At 43.1% G+C, this 25,782-nt stretch overlaps 1 protein-coding gene across 4 annotated transcripts in view; it reads right to left on the bottom strand.

Moving 5' to 3' along the window:
* The window catches only part of NEXMIF (neurite extension and migration factor), a 206,230-nt gene that overhangs the window by 21,281 nt on the left and 159,167 nt on the right, over positions 1–25,782 (bottom strand). For 2 of the 4 annotated variants that reach the window (XM_053373902.1, XM_053373903.1), the window contains exon 5: positions 6,432–6,623. The exons of the other annotated variants lie outside the window; for them this stretch is intronic. In XM_053373902.1, coding sequence (XP_053229877.1) covers positions 6,432–6,448 — 17 coding nt within the window. In that variant the 5' untranslated portion in view covers positions 6,449–6,623. The remainder of the gene's footprint in view (positions 1–6,431; positions 6,624–25,782) is intronic. 4 annotated transcript variants of the gene reach the window in all.

Raw genomic sequence — 25,782 nt, 5'->3', positions numbered from 1 at the left:
TTTCACCTTTTTGCTGTGGCTACTGAAATTACAAGATTAGAGGAGAGAGCAAAGGCAGAAAAAAACAGTACAACTGAGCTGTTTTGGGTATTTAGTACATCCATATTCTCTGTCATAATTTGGTGTCTCCCCCTCCCTGTGCTGCACCAAGACTTTGAATATAGTTAAAATGTAATTTCACATGGCAGTGGAAAAACCACTCCTCAAAAAACCTTTCCTGGACTTGGAAAAGTTAAGTAACTACCGGCCAGTTGCTAATCTCCCCTCCTTGGGCAAGGTTGTTGAGCAGGTGGTCGCAGACCACATCCAGGTGCACTTGGAGGAAATTGGTTTTCTAGATCCATTTCAACTGGGGTTTAGACCTTGTTTTGGCACAGAAACTGCTTTGGTAGCCTTGTATGATGACCTCTGTTGGGAGAGAGGCAGGGGAAATGTGATGGGTTGTGAAGGGCACCGTTTAAGGATCAGGGACTACTTGGCCACCTCCACAGCCCATACTGGAGACCCCCAAAGCACGCATGCACCCATACATGGGCTACAAGTTGCCAGCATGTGCTGCAGAGTACAATGTCTACACACACTAAAAGGCAATGGTTGTTACAAAGATCTGATTTATGAGAAGGCACAACAGATGGTACAACAAACAGATCCAAATGAATGTGGGTGTTTGAAAAGGAGTATCACTGATCATAACGTGTTTTTACATAGACTAGCTATGTGTATTGATTGATGGCCTTGAGTCATTTAAATATATTGGTGCAATATATAAATAAGTCAATATTTAATAATACCAAAAGCCCTCTAATGATGCTATAAAGGGAAGCAAAGGGGGGAGGGGGAGATATCGAATGTATTGTTTTTTAAAAATAGAAGTTAATTTAATATGGAATTCCTGAAACTGTCTCTATTATGCAGCATAGTAGCACAATAAAAATGTTTATCATTTTACAAGTGTCCTATCAACTATTGACATTCTTGCATCGAGGTTTCTTGATTCCCCTCCCCCTGTGAAAAAACAACAAAAGCTCTGATTTTCGTGATTATAATGTTTGAAAAAAAACATGCAGAATCACATAAACTGCATGTTATCACAAGGAACTGACACTCAGCTGCGCATACACCCACACTCAAACACCTGTTTTTGGAATAATCATCATAGCATGGGGAAATCACTAACTGATCACTTCACATTCTACACCCTACATGCCCACTCAGATCTAGATCACAGACACAGGCTATGGCCTGCTTGACCAGACCAACAACCCATCTCGTCCACCATCTTCCCACAGTGGTCCACCAGCACAAGAACCCTCTCCCTTCCTGTGGTTCCCTGCAACTTTTATTCAGAAGCATGACTGCTTCTGACCATGGAGGCAGAGCAGAGCTACTGTGGCTACCAGCAGGTAGAGAGAAGCCCAAACAGATCCAGCCCAAGCCACATCCATCCATCCATCTATTATGGAGCATGGCCGAGGGGAGAGATCTGCCATCCATCAAGTCAGGCCATAAGTCCAACTAGCTCACTATGGTCTGCTCTCCAGGTGTTGTTGGACTTCAGCTCCCACCATCTCTGACCATTGGCATTTCTGGCTATGGCTGATGGGACGTTGGAATCCAACAGTAGACCATATAGTTTTCCCCGTGCTACTGACATCTATACAGAAATTATATTTCCCCCAAATCCTGGGAGACAACTCTATTCCTGCAGCTGTACTTTGTATCAATTGTTTTCAATTCTGAATTTTAGATTGCCATAACCTACCATGGGACCTGCTGGTGAAGGATGTTGCGGAAAATAAATATATTATTATTAATAACAGGGGTTTAATCTGGGGCTTCTTGTACACAGAGCATGTGCTCTACCACCAAGCTACAGAACTCAGAATAGCACAAATCAGCACTTTGGGATGCGGACCAGGAAGCCAGATTTAATCTCCTCTCTTGCATAGCCTTTTTTGTACTATTCAGAATAACTACCTGATCTTATATGCATGCAGTTCAGGCAGCTGCACACACTTGGGTTTCGACTAAAGCCATTATGTGTAAACTAGGAGTAGGGAAACTTCTGTTCCTCTAAATGTTGCTGAACTATGATGCCTGTTCTCTCTGGCCATTGGCCATGCTTGTTGAGGCTGGCATGAGTTTCACTTCAGCAATATCTAGAGGGCCAAAAGTTCCCCATCCCTGATGTGAATGGAATCTGAAGCAGCCCTGAGGTATTTCAGAGCAGACGTTTTCACAACACATTTACTGCCAAGAACCTGTCCCAGCCTTCCCTAACAGGGGAAGATATTTTGGACCACAACTTCTATCAGTCCTAGCCAACACGGTTGCAGATAGTTGTAGCACAAAACATCTGGAGGGCACCAGGCTGGAGAAGGCTGGACAAGACAGTCCTCTCCTTGTTCTAAATGCAGAAGTTGACTGAACACACATTTGAATCTTGCTTCAGGACTGAGGATGGGACAGCACCCCCACCATACCTTAGGGCAGGGTTTCCCAAACTTGGCTCTCCAGCTGTTTTTGGACTACAATTCCTATCCTCCCTGACCACTGGTTCTGCTAGCTAGGGATTATGGGAGTTGTAGTCCAAAAATAGCTGGAGACCCAAGTTTGAGAAACTCTGCCTTAGGGCATCAGGTGCAGGGCAGGTGACCTGGCACAGCCAGTTCTGTGATCTTGAACACCAGGCCACTGCTTATTCTCCACTCCACCTGGTGCCAGCTTGCCACCCACTCAAACTAAATGACTAGGTTGAGGAAGGTTAATTGCACATCCCCCCCCACCAAAGAAGTTCAGAGTTATATGAAGAAGGTTCCCAGAGTCCCCCCATCCAAACTCAGGTGACATATGGCATTAGTCAGGTACGTTTCCTTGATTGTTGTTGTTATTATTTTATGAGAAGAACATGTAAGAGGCAGCAAACTTCAGCAGAGCTGGAGGGAGGTTCTTAACCCATTTATTCTCTGACTGATTTTTCCATTTAAAAATCACCTAACCAACTAAAGATGAGGGGAAAGATTCAGGATGTGTGTTAGCAGCTTCGAAGGTTTTGAACCATTACCTGTAGGGAATGGACACAGCACATTGCACTGCTTCCAGAAGGTCCCAGGTTTGACCTTTGGCATCTCCAGATAGGTCTGGGATTGTCCCACCCCCTGATGGACCAATGTTCTGACTTGGTTTAAGACAGGTTTCTATTCTGTTACTTTTCATGTTAAAAGCGATGCCTTGCAACATATATTGTGGCCTGAGACAGGAGGACAGCTTTGCTTTGCAGAAACTAAGCAGCACTCAGCATCCACAACCAGCTTTTACAGACTGCAGCTGTGTATTGAGCTGCTCATCAGCTTCAAAATATATACAATACACACACACACCATCAAAATCTGTCTCAGTCCCCACCCCTAAAAAAAATAAAAATTCTCTGCAATACTTTCAGTTTCAAAGCCCAAATTACAGCCTAGTGCTTCGAAGTGATTCTGGATAGAAACTGACAAGCATCAAAAGAAGAATAATCAGCCCAATATTCATTCTCCCAACCCAATGAAGTGGAAATATAATCTATTAGCATCAGTGGTGAAAAGTAAATTAGATTTTTAACCTGTTCCAGTTGTTATTGGGTTTTTTTCTTTTAAAGTATTTTGATCTTTAAATCAACAGCTGCCTTTTAAAAGCTTGATTAGATGAATAGAAGCACATAGCCCTATGGAAGGCAGGAATTAAACCACAAGGAAATAAAATCCTAATAAGCTTTAACAAGCATGATTCATATATGACTAAATTGTGCACCTTTCCCCCTTAATGCCTTTTCTAAACAAGTTTGCCCATTTTCTTTAAATTTAAATATGTCTACTACATATTATAGCATTATTTAGTGCCAACAAGAGGAATGGCACAGAACACAGTGTGCCACACTGGTCTGCTTCTTGCGGGTTTTTGACCCCATTTGAAACAAGCCAGGCTAGGATGGATGGAGGATTCAGATAAACCACAAGGGGAGGCTAGGAGGCAGTGAAGCAGCTAAAGAGGAGGTAAAGATAAAGCAATGCAGAAATGGCTAGCCTTGAGGACAGCAAAACAGCTTCTTTTTCCTACCTGGCGAAATCCAAGGAGCAGAGAGGAGGGAGGGCCTGATGAATATATTTAGCTTACACAACTTCCTTCAGGGTAATGGAAGGACCAGTCAGACCCAAGAGATCTACAAAGGCTCATGTGGAGCTAGGACATTTGCTTGTGCTCTGTCCAGGGTCCTGAATGACACCTCTAGTTGCATTTGTTCTCCAAAACAGAGTTCTCAACCCATGACTGTAGAAATCCATTCCTGCTCTTTCTATTTATTTCCTGCTCTCGTTGTCTGCATCCAACCCCTGTTGGCAAGCTTCTTCCAAACCCTGCCAGGGCTCAGTCTCCCTTTTAATTTTCTCATATTTTTCTTACGCCAGCCTTTGCATAAGAACATAAAAAACTCCCTCATGCCAAGTCAAATCACAGAACCTTCTAGCTCTGCATTATGATTCTCCAAGTCTCACTCAAGAGGACTTTCCTAGCTCTACCTGGGGGTGCTGGGGATTTTCTGCATGCAAAGTGTGTGTTGCAGCAGATGTGCTGAGCTACAGCTCTTGGCTTTACACCTTCAGCAAGTAAGGAACATGCTAAAACAGGGGTGGGGTAACCTATGTCGACCTCCTTTAATATACCTACACAAAGAGCTCTCTTAGGTGGAAACAGAGCAGTGGCTTCTTTCTGGGACTACATGTAAGTGGCTAAAGCTTTGCTAGTCTGAAAGGAAGGAAGTGGGGTACAATAGGGCACATGAGATCAAGTGTCGTCATAATTGAAGAGCACCAGCTCATTTATGGTACCCAGAGTGGGCAATGGAGAAGAGAACCAAAGATGCTTAAGTGGCATGATAAAGAGCCTCTTTGATGGGTCACCTTTTAGCACAACTCTACTGCTATGTGGATCTGCTGCACAGGGTGAAGTTGCGCCCTCTAATTAGGAATCATATTTATAAACTATCTACATGGCAGAATTGTGGAAGGATGCTGGGCACTGCCTCCTTTCATTTATTACTCTGCCATAAATCAACAAGACCACCATAAAAATGAGATTACTATAAAAATCTACGCCTGCACTTAAAAAGCCCTTCTTACAGAATTCAAAAGCTCAAACTGAGAAATGGAGGGAAATGGCTTGTAGCACCTCATATATCAGCAGGGCAGCTCTTCAATGACACAAGGACACAGCAAATTCCATTAAACCAAAGCCTATAGCCACACACTTTTACTATTATGCACATAGGTGTTACTTGTATGGCTCAGACATGCTTCCCAAAAGCAAAACGTGGGCATTTACAACACTCCTCATTCTATACTATGCTTATTATGGTCCTTAGAGGAAGGAGAGGTTAAAATCTTATATGAACAAGGGTTCCACAAAGATTCACCTGGTTTGAATCAAGCTGTCTCAATGGGACACCTGGAGACAAGTGTTGAGTATACAAGATGTATGTGTTTAGCCTGGGGAAGAAGGCTCCACGTGTTGGGACAATGGTGAGTAGTCAGAAGGAGAAGAGGGAGCAGACTAGGAAAAGGAGGTGTTGGAAGCTGAAGAGGTAACAGAGTTTAGTGAGTAAGAAGAGGCTGTAGCAGAGAGCAGAATTAGGCAGAAGTGGAGGCTGCAGAGGAGGGAGGATGGGAGGCAGAGTGGAGGCAGGCTGTGGAAGAAGACAGGGAGTCTCTCCCTCCTCCTGCTCCCCTCCTCCCTAGTCACCCAGAACATGAAGAGGAATAAAGAGGGTGGAGCAAAGAAAGAGACGAAGGCGCCTCAGATTGCTGGGGGAGGAGTCTTAGAGAGCAGTGGGAAGGAGGGGGCCTTCGGTCCTTGCAACAGCCTCAACAGGGCAAGACCTACTGGGTCTTCCTACTGGGAAGAGTTGCTGTGATCACTAGTCCTGAGCTGTTTTTGTTTCTTTCAATGAAGTTTAATTTTATTATGTTTACATCCTGCCTTTCCTCCAAGGAACCAAAAGCATCCTACATATGGTTCCTAAGCAGCCTCTCATGTAGGCACTGGGTAAATCTAGACCTGCTTGGTTACAGCAAGGTGGTTGCATCAGGAGCATTTGGATCAGGTCCCCGGACTTTTGCTTGATAAGTGGCTCAGCTCCATCAGGTTTTGTTAGACAGCAGACGATAATATGCACAAAAGAGGCATCTTCTCTCCTCTTCCCACCATAACATCTTAGGCAGCTTACAAAAGGGGTGGGTCAAAAGCAAAAGTTGGGAACTACTCGAAGACCTTTGCATGGTCTGCAGCAGAACGCCAAAGATTTCCACTCCCCGCCCCCATTTCTTAACAATTACAAGAACTGTTCTTCCAAAATAAGGCTGGCGAAATGAAAAAAAAAAAAGGCAGGGATTACTCACAGCTCTGTCCACCACATTACTGCTTGCTCAAGTGTCTGTCTGCTTATTGCTCACTGCCTGTTTAAAGAAGTGCTGCAAGACAGCAATGGTATCACCAACACGTGTCACACGAGAAGAGCAGTGCCTCCAATCACAGGCTGGGTGTCTGCCGTTCCATCAGGCGCTTTTCTCAAGTGTGCTCTTCATGAAATACTGGGAGAAAGTGAGGAGGTGAGATATCCAGCTCGCCCAATAACAAGTAAGCTTTAGTTCCTGCTTGCAGGCTTCCCATAAAGGGCATCTAGTTGGCTGCTGTGAGAGCAGAATGCCGGACTAGATGGGCCACTAGCCTGACCCAGCAAGCTTTTTTGTTCTAAAGTAGTTATTGTTGCAGGGGCACCAACTCAAGAGGAGTGGAGTGGGATGACCAATGATAAGTCTTAGGTGGAAAACACAGGGGTTGGGCTATCATTGCTACCACAGCCTACAGCATCTGTTACCAGAGGTGGCCATGTCACTGCCTAATGGTAGGGTTGGTCTTGCACTTTGAGGAAGATCAAAAGAAACAGGCACACTAAAATGGGAGCAGGCAATTTTTGCTATATGATCTTGTCAACAACTGTTTATGTTGCTTGTGCAGATGAACAGGCCCTGATGCAAGACTGGAAGTAAGTTTCACACTGAATGACCACAGCATCAACAGACCTGTAGGCTTGTGTTATTTACTAAGCAAATCCCATTGATTTTCATTTGACAGTATGCCATTTTGAATGGCATTTGTTTATCATAAATAATGTGCATGGGATTACATCCTTAATTGCACAGATGCCATTAGCCAATCGATTTTAGCATTCTCCTTCCAGTAAGTGCTTATCATGTTTAAACCCCTGAATGACACAGCCCCCAAATATGTGAATGACCACGTCCTTCCCTGCAGATATACTGGGTGCTGAGATTGGTAGAGAAGGACCTCTTGGTGGTTCCTCCACCCTCAGAGGCTCAGTGGGTTGCAGTCCAGGAAAGGGCTATGGAACTTCATTCCCACAGAGGTGTATCTGGCAACATCATCATACAGATTTGGAGAATGCTGAAGACACACCTCTTTGTCCTGGATTTTTATACTTAGCATGTATATTTTAAGGACACGCCTTATTTTTGTGGTTGTAAATTGTTTTTAATTGTTTTTAATATTGTGTTGTAATTCTTGTAATTGTGTTGTAATTCATCATCATCATCATCACCACCACCATCATCTTCAACTTAAAAAAACTGTGCAGTCTGATCACTTAGCAAATGCAGGAACTGTATCTGAAGTATGCAATGCAATAACTTTTATGCAGGATTATTTATTACAACAGCAGTCATAAAGAAGAAACATGAAACACAGAGAAAAAAATGAGATATACAGGTTAAATTGCCGTGTTGGCACTTTGCGATAAATAAGTGGGTTTGGAGTTGCAGTTTGGGCACTTGGTCTCTAAAAGGTTCGCCATCACTGCACTAGGCTGCTCCACTTGTGAGGCCCTCCCCACCCTCATAACTAGAAGAAAATGGAAGAGTGTCATAAACAAAATTGAGTGAAGCCAAAGATGTGGCTGGTATTTAAAATTCTGCAATTCACAATTTCTCCTCTAAAGGACATAAGATGTTATTGTTAAAAATCATGGTGATTTTTAAAAATGCATAAAATTAACACTGAAAAACATTTGCAATAACTGAACTTTGTAAACCTTTTGTGGAATAAGCATTAATTTTTAGGAAAATAAAGTTGTAATGTTATTCTTAAAAAAACAAAAGCACCTTGAGTTTACAAAATATATTGCCTGGGAAGTGTAAATAATATGACCATGATTACCTGACAGTGCGGCACTTTTAGAATCTACTTTATGTTGCCATTAAAAAGTCAGTTTTAAAATACATATTAAGAAGTAAACTACAACCCTCAAATACAGTAAGGCTAAGAATTTTTTTCTAGCCTTCCTCATAGCAAAATCACCCAAAACTTCATCAAAGTTTGTTTGTCTAAGTTTGTCACTTTCAGTGTACATAACGCTCAGTGCGGACAACCTCTCTTGAGACATTGTGGCCCTTAATTCATTTTTAATTCTTTTGAGTCTTGAAAATCTCCTCTCTCCTGAGCAGTTAGTGACCATAAAGCTAAGAAATAGCCGCAATATTGTTTCCACATTAGGAAAGGCCATCTGAATTTTTTCCTTGTATATAACTTGATAAAGGCAGAGAGTGATCTGCTGTAATCCTATGTCTTTGTCTCACATACAGGTGAAAGTGCAAAAGTTCATCAAGACGTTTCAGGCCAGTATCTTCTGAGTATGCTTCCATCAACAGTTCAACACCTTGCTTAATTTCTTGCTTAGATGCTGTCAAATTAGCAAGGATGGCAAACAATTGTGCAACATCACTGTACACAGTACTTCTTTTTAAATTGGCTTCAAGTGCATCTAATATAGGAATAAATGATTTTTTCCTAAACCTGTATCTTGAAGAAAGTGCATCTAAGGCATCAGGTGCACTTCTGCCATTTCCTTGCCATTCCCCCACTCTTTGTCTCCTTGTTTTGTAGTTGACATTTGGCAAGGTGGCTTTTGCTTGTTTCTCAAGCTCATCAAAATCATCTCTAATCTTCCTTTAAAAATCCAGAAGTGAACTGTACAAACTTGCACAAGAACAGGTCTGATTTCTGAAGGGCTTTGTTGACCTTGTGAAAATGACCTAGCACATGGGTCCAAAAAGGCAGCATAAACACAGATTCCAGTTCTTCCATTTTCTGCAAAAGATTGTTGGCTTGGAGCCTGGTCTCCCCCTTCCCATTAACATCAGAGTACAAATGACTGAGGGCACTGTAACTTTCCAAAACAGCTTCTGTGGCTTTTGCGTGTGTGTCCCACCTGGTGTCTGACAAATATTTAGGCACTTTAGACTGAGGAGGCAAAAATGATTTTAGAACTGCCCATCTCTTTGTGGAGGATGAAAAGAAGGTATACATTTCATTGATAATGTCAAAACAGTTCACTGCATCAAGGCAGCAATTCACAGCCGAACAGCCCACCAGATTTAAAGAGTGATCTGCGCATGGAATAAATTTTGCAAATTGGTTTTTTCCCGATCATTTTTTGCTGCATACCATTGTACTTTCCAGCCATGTTGGCAGTGTTGTCATAAGACTGCCCATGGCATTTTCTAAAGTCTGTTTCAAGCTCAGTAGTGAAATATTTGAACACAAAATCAGCCATGCTTTCTCCTGAGTGGTCTTTTGGCTCAAGGAAAGTTAAAAATCTCTCAGTTGGCAAACCATCCTCAGGTGATACATATCTGATAATTAAAGTCAACTGATCAGTATGTGAAATGTCAGGAGTGGAATCTACTGAAAAGCTGAAATATCCAGCCTTTCTCACATCAGCCAGAATTGCATCCTTAACTTTTTTTGAGGAACAATTTCCTCACATATAGTTTTTGACAAAGAAGAGGGATTGCCTGATCCAGAATGTCCATATTGATATGAGCAAGTAAAAATGGATCAAATTTTGCCACTAGTTCTAAAAGACCAAGATAATTGCCATTATTTGGAGATCCAAAGTGTTCATTGTCTCCTCTGAATGGTAAGCCTTGTTCTACAAGAATGCATATTACAGCAATAATACTTTCCATGACATGCCACCAGTATAGTTGCGCTTCTTTTATTTGTTCCTCTAGCTTGGAAGTTAACGTTTGTCCTCACTTCCTTGTTAGGTAGGCCAACATGGCATTCCTATGCTTCTCTGAGTTTTCATGACTTTGGGTAAGACGGGTATTTTTCCCCCCAGTCATCAAATCCACAGCTAAAGCTGTGGAAGAAGATGCAAGGCCTGGAAAAGAGCTCTTGTACAAAAACTGGACTGCTTTTTGTACACTTGTTTGGAATCTGAAAATGGTCCACAATGATGCAGAACTTGAGAGGGACCCCTCTCTACCCAATAGGATACTTCCTCATGTGATAATTCTGACCACAAACCAACATCTGGTATAGTAGGTCTATATTTGGCACCATCTTTATCTGCATCCGGAACACCTTGGACTTGGCCTAACCTACCAGGTGTGAACTGCAAAATCTGACTATTCACATTCTTTTCTTGTGGCTCTTTAGCCTCTCCCTGCCTAGTAAGTGACTCTTGAATTAGTTCTATATTTTCAGTTTGAGCTAGCATCATGGCTGCCTCCTCATAATCAGCTTGCTGTTCCACATCCTGCTTCACTGTTTCTCTTTCAGGGAGGTTTTTGTCTGGTTGAATGCTAGTAGTTGGTTCAGACCGAATAGCTTCAATGAGTGGTTTATGCACGAAAGCAGTGATTGGTCTTAATTTCATTGTCATAGCATTTTCGAGTCTCTGTCTCTTGCATTTGCTAGCACCACTTTCAAATCTTTTACTCATGCTTAGATTAGAATCTAAAAATAAAAATAAAAATTAGTCTTCAACTGGATAAACTTGGGCTTCTGTCACTCTTCAGTAGCTGCCACCACTCACTGACTTCACTAAGCCTTTCTTGAGGGGCAGTGAGACTCCTCTGGCTGACTCCTGGGGTTTGGAGATGAAAATCCCTAAATTTGGGTTTCTCCTGGAGGGTTGGCGCCTGCACATTTTGGGGCTTTTTTCCTCCCAGGACCCTTCTTAAGGTACTGGTAGTGGGCAGGGTGGGAGAGACTCTGGTCACAGCACCAGACTGGGCTTTAAACAAAGAGCAAATATGTTCTTGACTATCTACAAGTAACAGGATTTTAAACACAAAAGGCAGTTTAAATTAAACACAGAAAAGGAAAACACCACTGAGCACAAATAAAATAAGACAAAACGCGTTTCCTCTGACCCTGAACTGACCCCTATACAGTGGCACCTCAGTTTAAGAACAGTCCGGTTTAAGAACGATTTGGTTTACAAACTTCGCAAAACTGGAAATAGTGTCTTGGTTTGAGAACTTTAACTTGGTCTAAGAACGGAATCCAAACGGTGGAAGGGCACCGGCGGCAGAAGGCCTCATTAGGGAAAGCGCAGCTCAGTTTAAGAATGGTTTTGGTTTAAGAATTGACTTCCAGAATGGATTAAGTTCGTAAACCGAGGTAGCACTGTACTTATTTTCCCTTGGGAAGAGGTCCAGTTACCAACCTGCAGCCTGGCCTCCTCCCTTCTACAGGTAGTCCTGGATCCCTCTGAGGACCCCATCCTACCACTGGTGGAGAAAGGGGGGTGCGGTGGGGGCGGTCCACCTCAGGTGTCATCCCTGAGGGGCAACTCTGCGGGCAGCACCCCCCTGGGCAGCTTGCCACCACTTGCTAGTCTCAAGGACAGTGTTTCCGGAAATGATACTACTGTTTTGTGATAGTCTTCATCAGCTGAAAACACTGTCCTTGAGACTTTTGGGATGCCTTCTGTTGGATCTTTTGAAAAAACATTTGAGAAAACCTTACTTTTTAGTCTTTAGAGACGTATTTTGTTGAAACCTTTGAATAACCATTGTGAGACTGACCTTTGATGCCTATCTTGAACACATGGCTTGACGTTCTGTGCCACTAGTCTATTACATTGTATATATGATTTATTTCTACCTTTTGATTTATATCATTATTCTATTACATATGATTTAACAGTTATTAGCCTATGTGTTGTGTCTATATTTCTGTGATTGGTTACCTGCTTTCAGCAATACGGGTCGCTGTTTGGTAGTACCCGATTGGTTAACTGTCAGATTCTAGAGCTCCCTATCGGTGGCTTTTTGGTACTTCACAAAAAGCACAGTGTTCATTCATAAAGCAGTATCATAAATCTCCATTGGTGCATATTGGGTGTATATTTCAGCAGCTGAACATACAGTGGTACCTTGGGTTACAGACGCTTCAGGTTACAGGCTCTGCTAACCCAGAAATAGTACCTCTGGTTAAGAACTTTGCTTCAGGATGAGAACAGAAATCATGCAGTGGCAGGGGGAGGCCCCATTAGCTAAAGTGGTACCTCAGGTTAAGAACAGTTTCAGGTTAAGAACGGACCTCCGGAACAAATTAAGTTCTTAACCCAAGGTCTCAACTGTACAGGTTTATGGCCATGCTGTAGTGTAATGCTTATGCGACTATGAATAAAAGGTGGCTGGGTTCATCGTCCCGGGATTTTTAGGAAAACTGATTTCCAATAAGTGCCCCCCCCATTTCCATAACAAGTCCTTCAGTCTGTACTCTGAATAGTGGCACCAGGGACCTAAAGGGGCAGGACTTGTCAGTCCAACCCCTGCACAGTCTCATCTGGGCTGGCCTTAAGGCAATTGGGCCAAACTGGGCCCCATGGGCTGCTCCTAAGGGGCCCTCCGCACCGGGACAATCTAGATGGATTTTATTTATATCTCTAAGATTCTGCAGACTTCAGCTGTGAACTGGGCCCTACAAAAAAAAAAAATCAAGTTGGGCCCCATAGTTGTTGGCCCGAGCTGCCCTGCCCTCACATGAAGTCTTGGGTTTGCAATTTTGGGAGAGGGGAGACTGCCTTTGGGGAGCGGGTGGGCTGGTGAAGCCCCCTAGATTTAGAGGCCCTGGGCCCTTAGCCTATACATATAAATCCGGCACTGCTGGTGGCAACCTAGTCTGGAACCAACCCACAGTGGCTGAAAGTTTTCTACCCAACAGCACTAGTTCTTGGACTGCAAATGAAAAACAGCAGGCCTAGAGAGAAATAGCAAGAATTTTATGATAACATGTGGCTTTGGGATTGCATGTAATGATCTTTCTTGAGGTAAAGAGAATTCAAGAAAGGAAAACAAGGAATCATTAACACACACAACCTGCCGCCCCGAAAAAAATCCTGCCTGTTTTGAAGCTAAACATCTCTGCAATCATCAGCTGATATATTAAACAAACTGCAAATAATCATTTTGCCATTTGCCTCATTAAATCTCTCTGCCCACAGAAAATGCCAACACACACACACACACACACATTTACATGTAAGAGAGAAAAGAAGACACAAAAAGGATGTTTAGAGGGAAATTAGGTATTTGGATTCAAACTGATTCTGTAGGTGTCCTAAAATCTTCCCCCATCAACTGAACTGCTAGGGGTTGAAACCAATTTCATTACACACCATGAGAATGAGCCTGCTTTCTTCTTCTTCTTCTTTTTCCACCACTAGAATCTGAGCCTAGAATCTGAGTCTGAAGGCAACTTCCAGTAATGCAATGCATTTTTGTACATTGTTTTCACTGATATATGCATTTCTGTGCTCACTTTCCCTGAATAAATGATTTTTTTCCTGTACAAATTATTTGATTGTTTTGTAAAGTGTAAATTAAGTGCTTTTGCACTGAAACATCAACCAAATTTCTCCCTCCTACCAAAACAGACAGTGTGACCTGGCATAAGGCAGTCTTTCCATCTGCTGCCTGCATTCCAACTCCAGGTTTTCTTGATATGCACTTTAAAACACACACACCAAAAACTACCCTGTATTTCAGTCAGGTATTTTTATGGTCTCATACAATGTTGTTAAAAACAAACCCCCCCATCAAAGAAATGAGTTACAGAAGCACAATAAGAAAACAGCAGAGAGCAGCCATCAAAGCAATGCCACCTGCAGGGCAACAAAGCAGCGCAGCCCAAAAGGCATGAGAAAGGATGAATAGATTTGCCACTTTCTGCCCCTTTACTCTCCTCATCAGTTCACTCTGTTCCACTCCAGTTTAATGAGGATAATTTCTAAAATTTATTCTGGAACTGGAGTCTGCACTCCAATTCAGGGTTTTTGGGGTGAGGGTTGGGGGGGGAGAGGGTATGTGTACCCTGGCTCTGCTCCCAGTTACCCTCTAGGAGCTGGGAGGGTGCCTGCCTGTCTGCAGCAGGTAAACTTCCTGTGCTTTTGGGGGGGATGTTCCCACACAATGCAGAACCCCAATTCTACCTTGCATGGGAAGCAGAGGGGGCTTCTTTCTGCAGACAACCATCCTCCATCTCATGGAGGATGGGACAGCTTGTGCACACGTTTGTTCTCCCTTTCGCTGAAATACAAAATCTAAACAGGGCTTACAAGAGCACATGTGTGAATTGATAAAACTGTGAAAAAGGCAGTCTTGTTGCAATTGTTTGTATGGTTGTAGCAAGATTCCTTTTGTATGTAGTTTTATCAATGCACACAAAAAGATGGACCAAAAGAATGGATCAAAAGAATCTCTGCACACCCATTAATACAATTGCTGAAAGGTTGGTGGGTTGGGGTTGGGTTTTTTTATAGCAGTGCACATACATTTTGGCAATGTTGGGATGAGGCTAGGTGTTCACATTAACAGAAAGCTGTGGCCAGATGGACACATCTTGTGCTCTGTAGAAAATTTAAGAACAATGACAATAGAAGAATTACAAAAATTCTATCACATGAATTCAATTTTGAGAAAAAAGTATCCGTTAACATGAAGCTCCTTATTCCTACTGCTCTTTAGCTTTCAGTGCATCGTGGAAGCATCCCTAGTCTTGAGCAGATAAACACCTATTTACCTTGCAGCCATGACTCTTATGTGCCAGGCGAAGAACCCCACTGAGAAAGAGCCTGACCTAAAGGCAGCACATGCCTAACTTTCCCCAGCAAGAGTACCCAAAGAAAGGGGACTCTAGATGATCTCAGAGTGTTTAAGAAGATTTATGTGGAAGCAAGTGCTTCATGGTAGGATTTTTCATATCATCACTACTAAACCAAAGCATTTTTACAGCTCTTGGATGCACTTAATATATACACTGCATCCAAGCAAGGGTGAATTGCTGCATCAAAGCTAATGGGGCCCAGAAGCCATGCTTTCCCATTGTGCAAACAAAACTTGGGTTTGCATATTCTCTTCTCTTCTCTTCCTCTTCTGTGCATCAGAGGAAGATATCAGAAGCTTCCATTTCTGATTTTAATCAAGCTGCAGTTCCCCACTACACCTGAACTCAGGAAGCTGTGGTTTGTTTAAACTCTGGTTTGTAATCAAGCCAGGATCTGAAACTCCCACCAGCCCTAGGCAACCCAGCAGCCTAAAAGATCTGTACAGCATCATGTTGTAAAGGACATTCAAAGAGGCAGAGGGCACACTCATGGGTATAGTCAGGAGAGGCAGCTGCCCCCCAAGTCAAGTAAATAAATAAAAATACTTAACTAACTGACAAATTGCATTGCCAATAACTTGGTTCTGCCCCCCCTGACAAAAAGCCTGCCCCCCAAAAAAATAAATCCTGGCTATGCCCATGCACACATTTTCCCTGATGCAGATAAGCATAGGATTTTCTTACATGAAGCTACATACATGGAGCTAAAAGTGCGAGCAGGATGCAAGCTTGACTGGCTTCCTGTCAAGGTAGTGAATTTCATCACACCTGGACTCTAGATTTGAAGTTAAAGCCCACTTTGCTTTCTCTCTTTTTAAGTGTCACTTAATGGCTTTGGCTGGATTGATTGTGTTTAAATATTACTAAACTGTCTTGAAAATGTATTTGTAGGTTTAAAAGTGAGGGAGTCGTTTTTTGGGAGGTGAATTCCATTATGTAGTATGACACAACTTAATGCACTAAGGGCAGCATTTTATGTATCGTGCAATTATAATTTCATGTGACAATGGGGCCTCTATTTGGTGATATGCCCTGCAAGAAAGGGGCTTAATTGCATTTACCATAGTCTAAGTTGTGTGTGGTTTTTTGAAAAGCTTACATCTTATAGATGGCATGGTCATGATTCCTATCTGCAGTGTTATATTTCATGCAGATGATGTTTCCATGCCAATTAGCAGGCTCTGGGCTTTTTCCCCTCCCCCTTCTGGTCATCATGGATTTTAATGAAATCAGTTCAGAGGGAAATCAAAGCTTCTTCTGCACCCTTGCCTTACTAACTCGAAAACCACCACTACCCTCTATTATTACTTCTTCTTCTTCTTCTTCTTCTTCTTCTTCTTCTTCTTCTTTTAAAAGTGTTAGAAATACCCGATTTTTGCTGCCTTAAGAACCGTCTATATAGCCGGGCACATGCAAATTGCACTGTGAAATGTACCTGCATATTCAAGTTTGTGCTAACAGAACCAGTTTTATTTCCACCCATGGAAACCTCTCCCCTCCCTTTGATTCTAAAAGCAATGGTACAGTCCACCACCTCAACTCCCCTCCCCAAGAGAATTCTGCAGTTGGGAAAACTGGTTGAATTTGATTAAACTTTTGGATTTCCTCCAATATTTTCAGCCATTCCATCTGCAGAAAAACACTCTACCGGCACTTGGCACATTGATAGCATTAACCGCCTCCTAAATCAGCAGCAAGTCTTGCCTAATAATTTGGCATTTGCACGCTGCTTTGTAAATTGTAAAATCCTCGCGTCCTCTGGTGGAAGGAGGGATTCTTCCCTCAACAAAAATAAAAATGGAGGCATAATCTGCAAACGTTTTGGAGAAAGAAAACATCTTCCTGTAAAAATGCCTCTCTGCCATGTTTAATGAAATGGAGGTGGGGAGAGAAGTGTAAGGCAGAAATGAGATACAAAGTTAATTTTCCACCTCATTCAGGGAAGGAGTATATTGCACAATGAGACCCTCTGGCTGCAGAAGCTGCACTAAGCAAATAGGAGCTCTTCTGATGTTGATGCCTGTTGGAACAGCCTAAGAGAGGCCAGAGCACAGCACGCAACCCACCAAAGCACCCACCAAACAAAAACAAATGGTGCCATTTTGTGCATGTATTTCTTTACTGCACAGCAAAGTCAGCAGGTGGAGTCCAAAAGCAGCTCCAGCATCTGCTATCAGGGGGAAGTTTACTTCACATGTTATAAAATTCTTTCCAGGAAGGCATTTCCATGTCAGAATGCACATTCAACCTGCATGTTAAGTCATCTCCATGTATGAATACTGTGTATGAAGGGTTGTTGTTGTTGTTTTACTCTAAGTGGTGTGTGTGTGTTTGTGCACGTGTGTGCGGCAGTCATTTCGGCAAAGGGAGAGGCAGGTTTGTGACCAACCACCAGAGGGCATACAGTGGTGCCTTGAGTTACAATCGCCTCAGATTACAAACGCTTCAGGTTACAAACTCAGCTAACCTGGAAGAGTTACCTCGAGTTGAGAACTTTGCCCCAGGATGAGAACGGAAATCGTGTGCTGGCAGCACAGCGGCAGCAGCAAGAGGCCCCAGCAAGAGATCTCTAGTTAAGAACAGTTTCAGGTTAAGAACAGACCTCCGGAACGAATTAAGTTCATAACTAGAGGTACCACTGTATTAATTCCTGCAGCAGAGTGCCCTTCACATAGGTTTTCTGCAACGCGATGGAAAAAGCAGCGGAAACAGCTCCAAAAGCTTAAAATCACTATTTTGGGAGAGGTTTCCCCCAAAAAGATCAACAATGTTGGGGTCAGGAATTTTACTTTTTGAAATATGACAACCCTACTGTTAAAGTGGCCTTTGAGGATAATTTATGTTATAATTCTAGCGGTATCCTCAGACCACATAGACATTAACAGATTAAAACATAGCTAAATTGCTCATTTTCCCAATTCAGATCCAAGCTTCTATGGGAGAAACAATATAAAAACACAGTATTTCATAAGAAACAACATGACACAAGACCTTGTGCACACTGGTTCTAAACTAGGAATGAGAGCACACTGGATGCAGAGTGTGTACAGAGCGTGTACTGTGGTATATGCTTTGATAGACAAGCTACATGTGCAAATATGTAGAAACTGTAAAAGAAAGTATGAAAGGATATTGTTGGGAGGATCAGAGTGTATTAAGAATGTGTCGAGAATGTTTGTGCAGGAAAAGCTCAGTCTTGAGCTAGGCTGAGAGAGAGGAGGCATCCAGCTCACATAATGCAGGCATGCTTTTCCTCTGCAAATATGACTTAATTCAGACGCTCAAAGTGTCCCTATTTTCTAGGGATGTCCCTGATTTAGAGAAGCCATCCCAATTTCTGATTTGATCCTGGAATGTCCCGCTTTTCCTTAGGACGTCCCTATTTTCATTGGAAAAATGTTGGAGGGTAAGGAGTAATGTGACACCCCCCCCCCAGGTTTTTTTAAATTAATGTTTCATTACATTTTTATATATGTTGGAAGCTGCCCAGAGTGGCTGGAGCAACCCAGTAAGGTGCATGGGGTATAAATAGTAAAATTATCATTATGGAATGGGACGTCCCTATTTTCATCAGAGAAATATTGGAGGATATGCTTATTTTGATGCATTTATATAAAGATAAAGGGACCCCTGACCATTAGGTCCAGTCGTGACCGACTCTGGGGTTGCGGTGCTCAAGCTACTTGGCGATTCATGAGTCGCCAAGCTACTGCAACCTCTTCTTCCTTTGCAATTCTCAGTGGGTGGGGAAAAGGGACAGATCTACAAGGCAAACTACTTTACACAAAACTTTTCACGAAGCAGCCATAGCTTGGCTGGAGAACAAACATTTTGCACCTAGTAAGGTAAAGGTAAAGGGACCCCTGACCATTAGGTCCAGTTGTGGCCGACTCTGGGGTTGAGGCGCTCATCTCGCTTTATTGGCCAAGAGAGCCGGCGTACAGCTTCCAAGTCATGTGGCCAGCGTGACTAAGCCGCTTCTGGCGAACCAGAGCAGCACACGGAAATGCCCTTTACCTTCCCGCCGGAGCCTTACCTATTTATCTACTTGCACTCTGATGTGCTTTTGAACTGCTAGGTTGGCAGGAGCAGGGACCGAGCAACGGGAGCTCACCCCATCATGGTGATTCGAACTGCCGAGATTCCGATCGGCAAGTCCTAGGCTCTGTGGTTTAACCCACAGTGCCACCCACGTCCCATGCATTTATATAAGGCTGTGTAATTTATAGGCTTGTGAACTCTACTTCTGTAGGTTCCCCAGTAGCCAGTTTTATGACCAAGTAAAGTTGTGTTAAATATCACTATGATGTGGTTATTGAAGAAATCCACCACATTGCACAGCCTAACATCAGCTGATTTACATACAACAGCAAGTTTTAAGTGAAAACTCCTAATTGCCTCTTCCCATATTTCCACTACTACCATTAGTCCAAGCATCAGTTTATATCACAAAGAAACTATACAGGAACAAAATGACATTCTAGAGCGGGGGGCTGGGGGCTGGATTGAGTGGGGAGGACAGACCAATTCTGTACTCCTTACAGATTTTGCATTTATTCATACCCTCTCTGACTTCATATTGAATGAAGTCACACTAAGCATGAAATTAATCAAATAAAGAGTAGGCTGCAGGCTCTCCTGTAGAAGCCTCTACAGAGTCATCTCCCCTGTTGTGATCTCAGATTATATTTGCTCCTTGCGCATTAGGCAATGCAGTCTTTTCATCCTTATGCTGCTGCTGCTGTCCTGCTTTACCTCTATGCAAACCCTTTTCACCCATCAGCCCATTCTGCAGCCATTATTGATTTTGATGCACCCTCAATGGTTTTCAGGCAGCAACAGAGCCTCATGGCAAATGCAGGTTTATTAAGAGCTTTATGGGGAGAATTTGATGGGAATGCTGAAGAAAAGGAGTCAGGTCTTTGAGCTGCTAAAGCACAATTCTTACCAAAGCTAAGTGAAGAGGATGTCTATTATGCAACAGAAGATTTGTGGTGCACAGGAAAAATGAACTCCAGAAGAATCATCATAATCTGTATCAATAAATTAATGGCACAAGCACATTTGCAAGTTTTATCTGTTTTTAGCTTATTACTATTTTAACTTTCTGAAAGTCTTAAGTTCTTCTTGTTAATTCTTCTTATTGATAATTCTACTGATCTTTTTTTTTAGTAAAACTGCTTTGAGGTTATGGGTTGTTGTTTTTTGTTTTTTTACAATACAATGAAGCAGTGCATACGTTTTATTAAATAAAACTCCCTGTCTATATTTTAATACTGCAAGAACAGCAGAGCTGCCTTATAAATGTTGCCTCTGACTCAGGATGCAGCTTCTGACTATGGGGTAAGGTGAAGTGCTACCCCCTCACTGCCCGTCTCCCTGTCCTGCCAGGGTACTTGAACTCGGGTTTCTTTTTCTGCCAAACTCTTTAATGCACAAATCTGAGTGATCCATAAGCAAGTCAAGGGTTAAAGGCACAGCAGGGAACTGCATGGCTAAGCACGAGCCTAGGCGCTGATCCAAGAACCTAATGCCTCCTGCCTCTTTCTTTTGAAGGAACAGTTGGACGGAAGCCTTAACGTGGCAAATGACAGGCATTTGTGCTCTGGGTAAGTAAACAGGAGTTTCTACTAGCGAGCAGGGTCTGCTGATATTGAATGTACATGAATCTTTTTGATAAAAGCTGCATAGATCTTGAGAACAGGGTGTAATTCCACAGTCGGCAATGAAGCTCACTGGGTAACTTTGGACCAGTGACTCACTCTCAGACTAACACACCTCACAAGGTGGTTGTGAGGATAAAACGGGGAGAAGAACTATGTGTGTCACCTTGAGCTCTGGGGGACACTAATGCACTAAGCAAGTAAACCAAAAGAAGATGGCCACTCATTGCCACTCTCTTCCCCCTAAGATTCTGAACTTCAGTTTTGTGAGTAGTGTCAGGGATCACTTACATGCTAAGCAACACAATATCTGGAGAGCTATAGGTTTTCCTCATCACACTTGGGTTGATGCTGCTTTCTAATATATATACAGAAGCATACATAGCTCATTGAGGAGGGAGTCACACAGATATTAGCTAATTGCTACTTATACCTGTCAGGCAACATGAGAGCAATGCCTATTGTTATAAAACGATAAAACTCTAAATTACGAAACTACATCAAGAATCTGAAAGCAACATTAAGAAATGCATGCCGTCATGAGTGAGTGTGTACAGGTCAAAAACAGAGAACATAGACGTATTTTCTCTGGCTCCTTCAACCTTGCTGAACAGTGGCACTGGATGTTTATCAGCAAAAGACAATAGACAATAGTTTCCACCAGGGTGGAATTTTCTGAATGATTTTCAAATGCAACTGTTGAATCACCAAGTACTTCTCTGCATTGCCCCCCCCCCCCCGGTCACCATTGCATTCAGCACAAAGACACAACTTACAATATGAGGGTGTTCATTCTGAATCCTCAGATGCAGCATCCTTACACAGAAAGAGTCCTTGGGCAGCAAACTTCTCAGGAGAACATGAGGAACCTTCTCCAAAGAAGCTTAAACCCTGCTGCCTAGAAGTAGCCTAAGGCTACTGGAAAAGGTGCTGGTTTCTAAGTGCTCAGGTGCCACACTAAGTGGGTCTGGCAAACAGACATCACTAATCCTGCTAATTTAGAGCTCTGCTAGTTGTTCCATGACCCTGCTTGGGGCAATCTGTTCTTCCTACCCACTGGTAGAGGAAGAGGGGGACGGGGGGAGCACATCGCCCCTGGCAGTGCGATCCCGGTAGGGTGCCATTGTGGCTGGCCCCCGCAGGCGGCACGCCATGCCCCCAGGATGCGCACCACACCCCTGTGAGCAGTCTGCCACACCCCCAGGACATGCGCCAGCCACGCCCCCGCCTGCTCTCCGCCCCCGGTGCCGGAGCATGAAGCTCCACCACTGTTCCTACCCCCATTGAATGACACTTGTCCAAGGTCTTGCCCATCCTTGAGATTAATTTTCCATTTGCTGCAACATCATCTCACCTTAGTGGAAAATGTCACCATGGATCAGGGCAGTCTGACACTATATTTATTTGACGCAACACGAATGCATGTTGATGAACGTATATACCCCAAAAACTGCTTAGAGAGGTTTTGCTTTGTTTACAATCCAGTGGCATATAAAATTCAATATATATATGCAAACATTTCCTTTCTCTGGTTATAAGATTATGGGGGGGGGGCATAACTGGAATGGGAGAGTCCCTGCCCTCATTAAGAAACACCAGTCTGGCTTCATATCACATGCAGACATATCCAGGACTGAACTCAGTGGGACCCCACTATAGCATTAATGCAAATTGGGGTGAGCTGCATTCTGAGTAATGTTCCCAGCTGGCAAGTGAGCTGGTAGCCCTTACTATCTGATGCTCAATTTGGTACATGCATACACACACACACACACACACACACACACACACACACACAGTGGTACCCCGCGTTACAAACCCTCCACGTTACAAACTCCGCTAACCCGGAAGTAGTTACCTTGGGTTGCGAACTTTGCCCCAGAATCAGAATGGAAATTGTGCGCTGGCGACACAGCAGCAGCAGGAGGCCCCATTAGTGAAAGCGCACCTCAGGTTCAGAACGGTTTCGGGTTAAGAACAGATCTCTGGAGCGAATTAAGTTCATAACCTGAGGTACCACTGTGTGCATGTGTGTGTCTCCCTGGAGGTAATGCGGGGCTATTGGGTCTTTGCTCCCTGCTTTCTGGGCTGCAGTTTTTAGGTAAATAGGCACTGTTATTCGTAACTTAGTCCAGCCAGATCTGGCTCTGTGCCCTGCTCCCTACATTTAAAATCAATGACGCCTCAATAACCTTTGTCCTTTACCTTGTGGTGGCAGCCTGACCTGATAGAGCCCAAGGATAGAAAGATGGTTCAAATTTCCAAATAAATAATGAGCTTTAAAAGGTTGTGAAGGTGGTTGTTATGGAAAAGCTTACACATCCTGTGGGGTACTGCAGAGCCTGGGGATTAGGCAGGTGTTTGGGTGGTATCTCTATGACCTATCTCAATAATTGTCCGCATCTCAATATAGTCTCAGAATAAGCACTGATTCATCTGGTATAAGCTTCAACCAGAATTTTCCGGATTTGTTTTCCTCATCCATGGTTTGCCTAGTTTGTCTATATTTCCCCCTTACAATTAGATCTTAGTGCACTTTCATTAAAAAATAAATAAATGTGCCTTATATTCAGTACTTCAATGTCTATATCTATGCTATTTTTTCAACGTATACTTAACAAGTCTATGATGTGCATTTTTTGTTTCGCTTAACCCCCCCCCCTTTCCTTTCTTTTTTAAACAAAAAAAATCTCAGCATTTGAAATGCAAGTGCCTAGGCTTGCTGGGATCTCCAAGTTGTTTTGATTTTAGAACATAGAGCATATCAAAATATGAAATAAACTCTCAGATGCAAAATATCCTTCATTTGTGGCTGTGGGATAAATCAGCCTAATATAACCAAGATGTTGAAGACTAATTAATGCATGAGGGGGTTAAGACCATAGAGTGAGCTGTCCAGCCAGCTTAGCTTGGTCATTCCCCCTCACCTTGGAAGGAAGGGCTACCAAACTATTTGTTCTCTCACTTCCACCATGTGAATGCTACTACTAAGTAAATCATTTTTAACCTACCTAACGTGTGGTCTCTTCCTATGCTAAGGGAAGTGGGGAGTTTTGAAAGCAATTAAAGAGAGGATATTTTAAAGTCTTACAGCTGTTATTGCCACACTTTACTTAGCTGCATGTTTGGTGATTTTAAATCACTGCTGGGTTCTCACCCAAACTTGTCCCAAACTTGGATCTTGGCATCTAGGGGATTCCTTTTATTTCGCCATATCTATTTTTCCTTTTAGTAAATTAACCAACAGTAACATGGGAACAATAAAAGTAGCTGACCTGCCATGCAGGGTGATTGCAGGGGTTGCTGAAATAATATTTATATGAAACATTTCTAGCACTTGAAATTTGCTACATAAGCCATAAATACTGTATTATCCATATTGTATTTTTCCCAGGGGCACAAAGGGTTCCACAGACATTATCTTAGGCATTGTTGCAAGAACCTTAGGCTGCAAATGCAAAATATGAACCAATCTATATCGGTATTTCATTATTAATTTGATTTCTTATCTGTTCTCCACCATAAGGTCCCAGGGCAGGTTACAGCAATTTAAAAATACAATATTAAAATAAGTTTTTAATATGAGAACAAAAGTGCGCTCATTCTGCCAATCAGCTGCCATTTTATGTCCCCTGGTATGGCAGTGCTTTAAGAACTTGTCACGCCTTCCATCTGCAACAGATTGTATGAGAGGCTGAAGAAAATTAACATTACAACAATCAAATCTCTTTGCTAATCTTGAGAGCCTTTCAAAAGAAACAGAGCGCAAGTCTTAGACCGGTGGATGCTCCTGCACCACACTCCAATGGAGGAAGAGGCTTTCTACTGAGTCAGACCACTACTCCATTCAGTTTGGTGTTGTCTGCACTAACTGGCAGGATTTCATGCAGGAGACAAACCCAGCCCTACCTGCCGATGCAAGTTGTGGACCAAACTTGTGGCCTTCAGCATGTGAAGCAGATGCTTTACTGCTAAGCTTGCCCCTCAGATGTCCAAAATGACTTTATTTGCCAAGCCCTTAACAAAGCATCAGGTGTCATTAGAGGCAAACCACAGGGGTTGCCACAATCAGATTGGCCAACCTTGAAACTACACACCCTGCCTGATCATGTGGCCTCAAATTATTTAAGCTGCTGATGTGATTGTTGTTCCTCTCTTTCTGTGCTTGGCAAAGAAAGGTTTCCACCCTTTTGCCCTCATTTCCAAGCATCATAATCTGTTTAAGAATACACTTTTGTATGGCAGAGACAGAACAGTTTCCAAACGAGGAGGGAGGGAAGGGAGAGGGCTCTCACAGCAGGGATTTGGGCAAGAAAAAGATGTGGTGATCAGAAGCCAAATTGCTGTGATTCACCCAAACAAGTAAGAGAGAGGGGGGGAGGGAAGGAGTGAAGCTCAGGATGACCAGAATTGGAATAAACCTGCAATATGTCCGCTTCTGTGCCAGGTTCCTGGGTAACTTCTATCCATCAGCATTACAACAGTCTTATAGCTCACTGGAGCTATAGCCACTGTACATTAGTGGCATCCTCAATGAAGAGAAAGTGCAAAACACATACTCTTTTCAGTCCACAGTGGAGAATGCATCATAAGGCAGGGAGGGAGGGAGGGATCAAAGGAGAAAATAAGGGCCGTTACGATCTAGTATATCGGATCCTCCCTTAAAAAGGGCACGTATTGTGGTGAGACCCGCCCACCTCTCCCTACTTTTAGGGTTTTGCGCTTGACCTTGCTATGCCGTTGTGTGTTGTCTGTTGTTGGGACAGGGGCACAGCAGGAATCTTCCCCACTTGGCTGACTGGCTGTTGCCATTTGGGTTTCGCCTGCCGCATAGCAAATCATCACAACTTGTAAGGTTGCGGATAGGCTCTCATTCAGGTGATAGGGATGGGAGAATGCTCTCGCCATCCCTATGTGAAGGGTATTCTGTTAAAGGAATCCAGGGACTTGATGGTTTGGTCAACCCCTGAGAGGGGGTTGTGCCTGTGCCTGAGTCCAGGGGGACATTTGGGTGGTGGAGTTAGCCCATGTCCGACTTTCCGCTTATCCAGGTGTTCAGCCTTGGCTGACCTATGCTGGAACCCTGGGTCAGTGTTACCTGCAAGGC

Source organism: Podarcis raffonei, chromosome Z (genome assembly GCF_027172205.1).
Source record: "Podarcis raffonei isolate rPodRaf1 chromosome Z, rPodRaf1.pri, whole genome shotgun sequence".
NCBI classification, from domain to species: Eukaryota; Metazoa; Chordata; class Lepidosauria; order Squamata; family Lacertidae; genus Podarcis; species Podarcis raffonei.
This window is presented reverse-complemented; position numbering and strand designations above follow the sequence as displayed.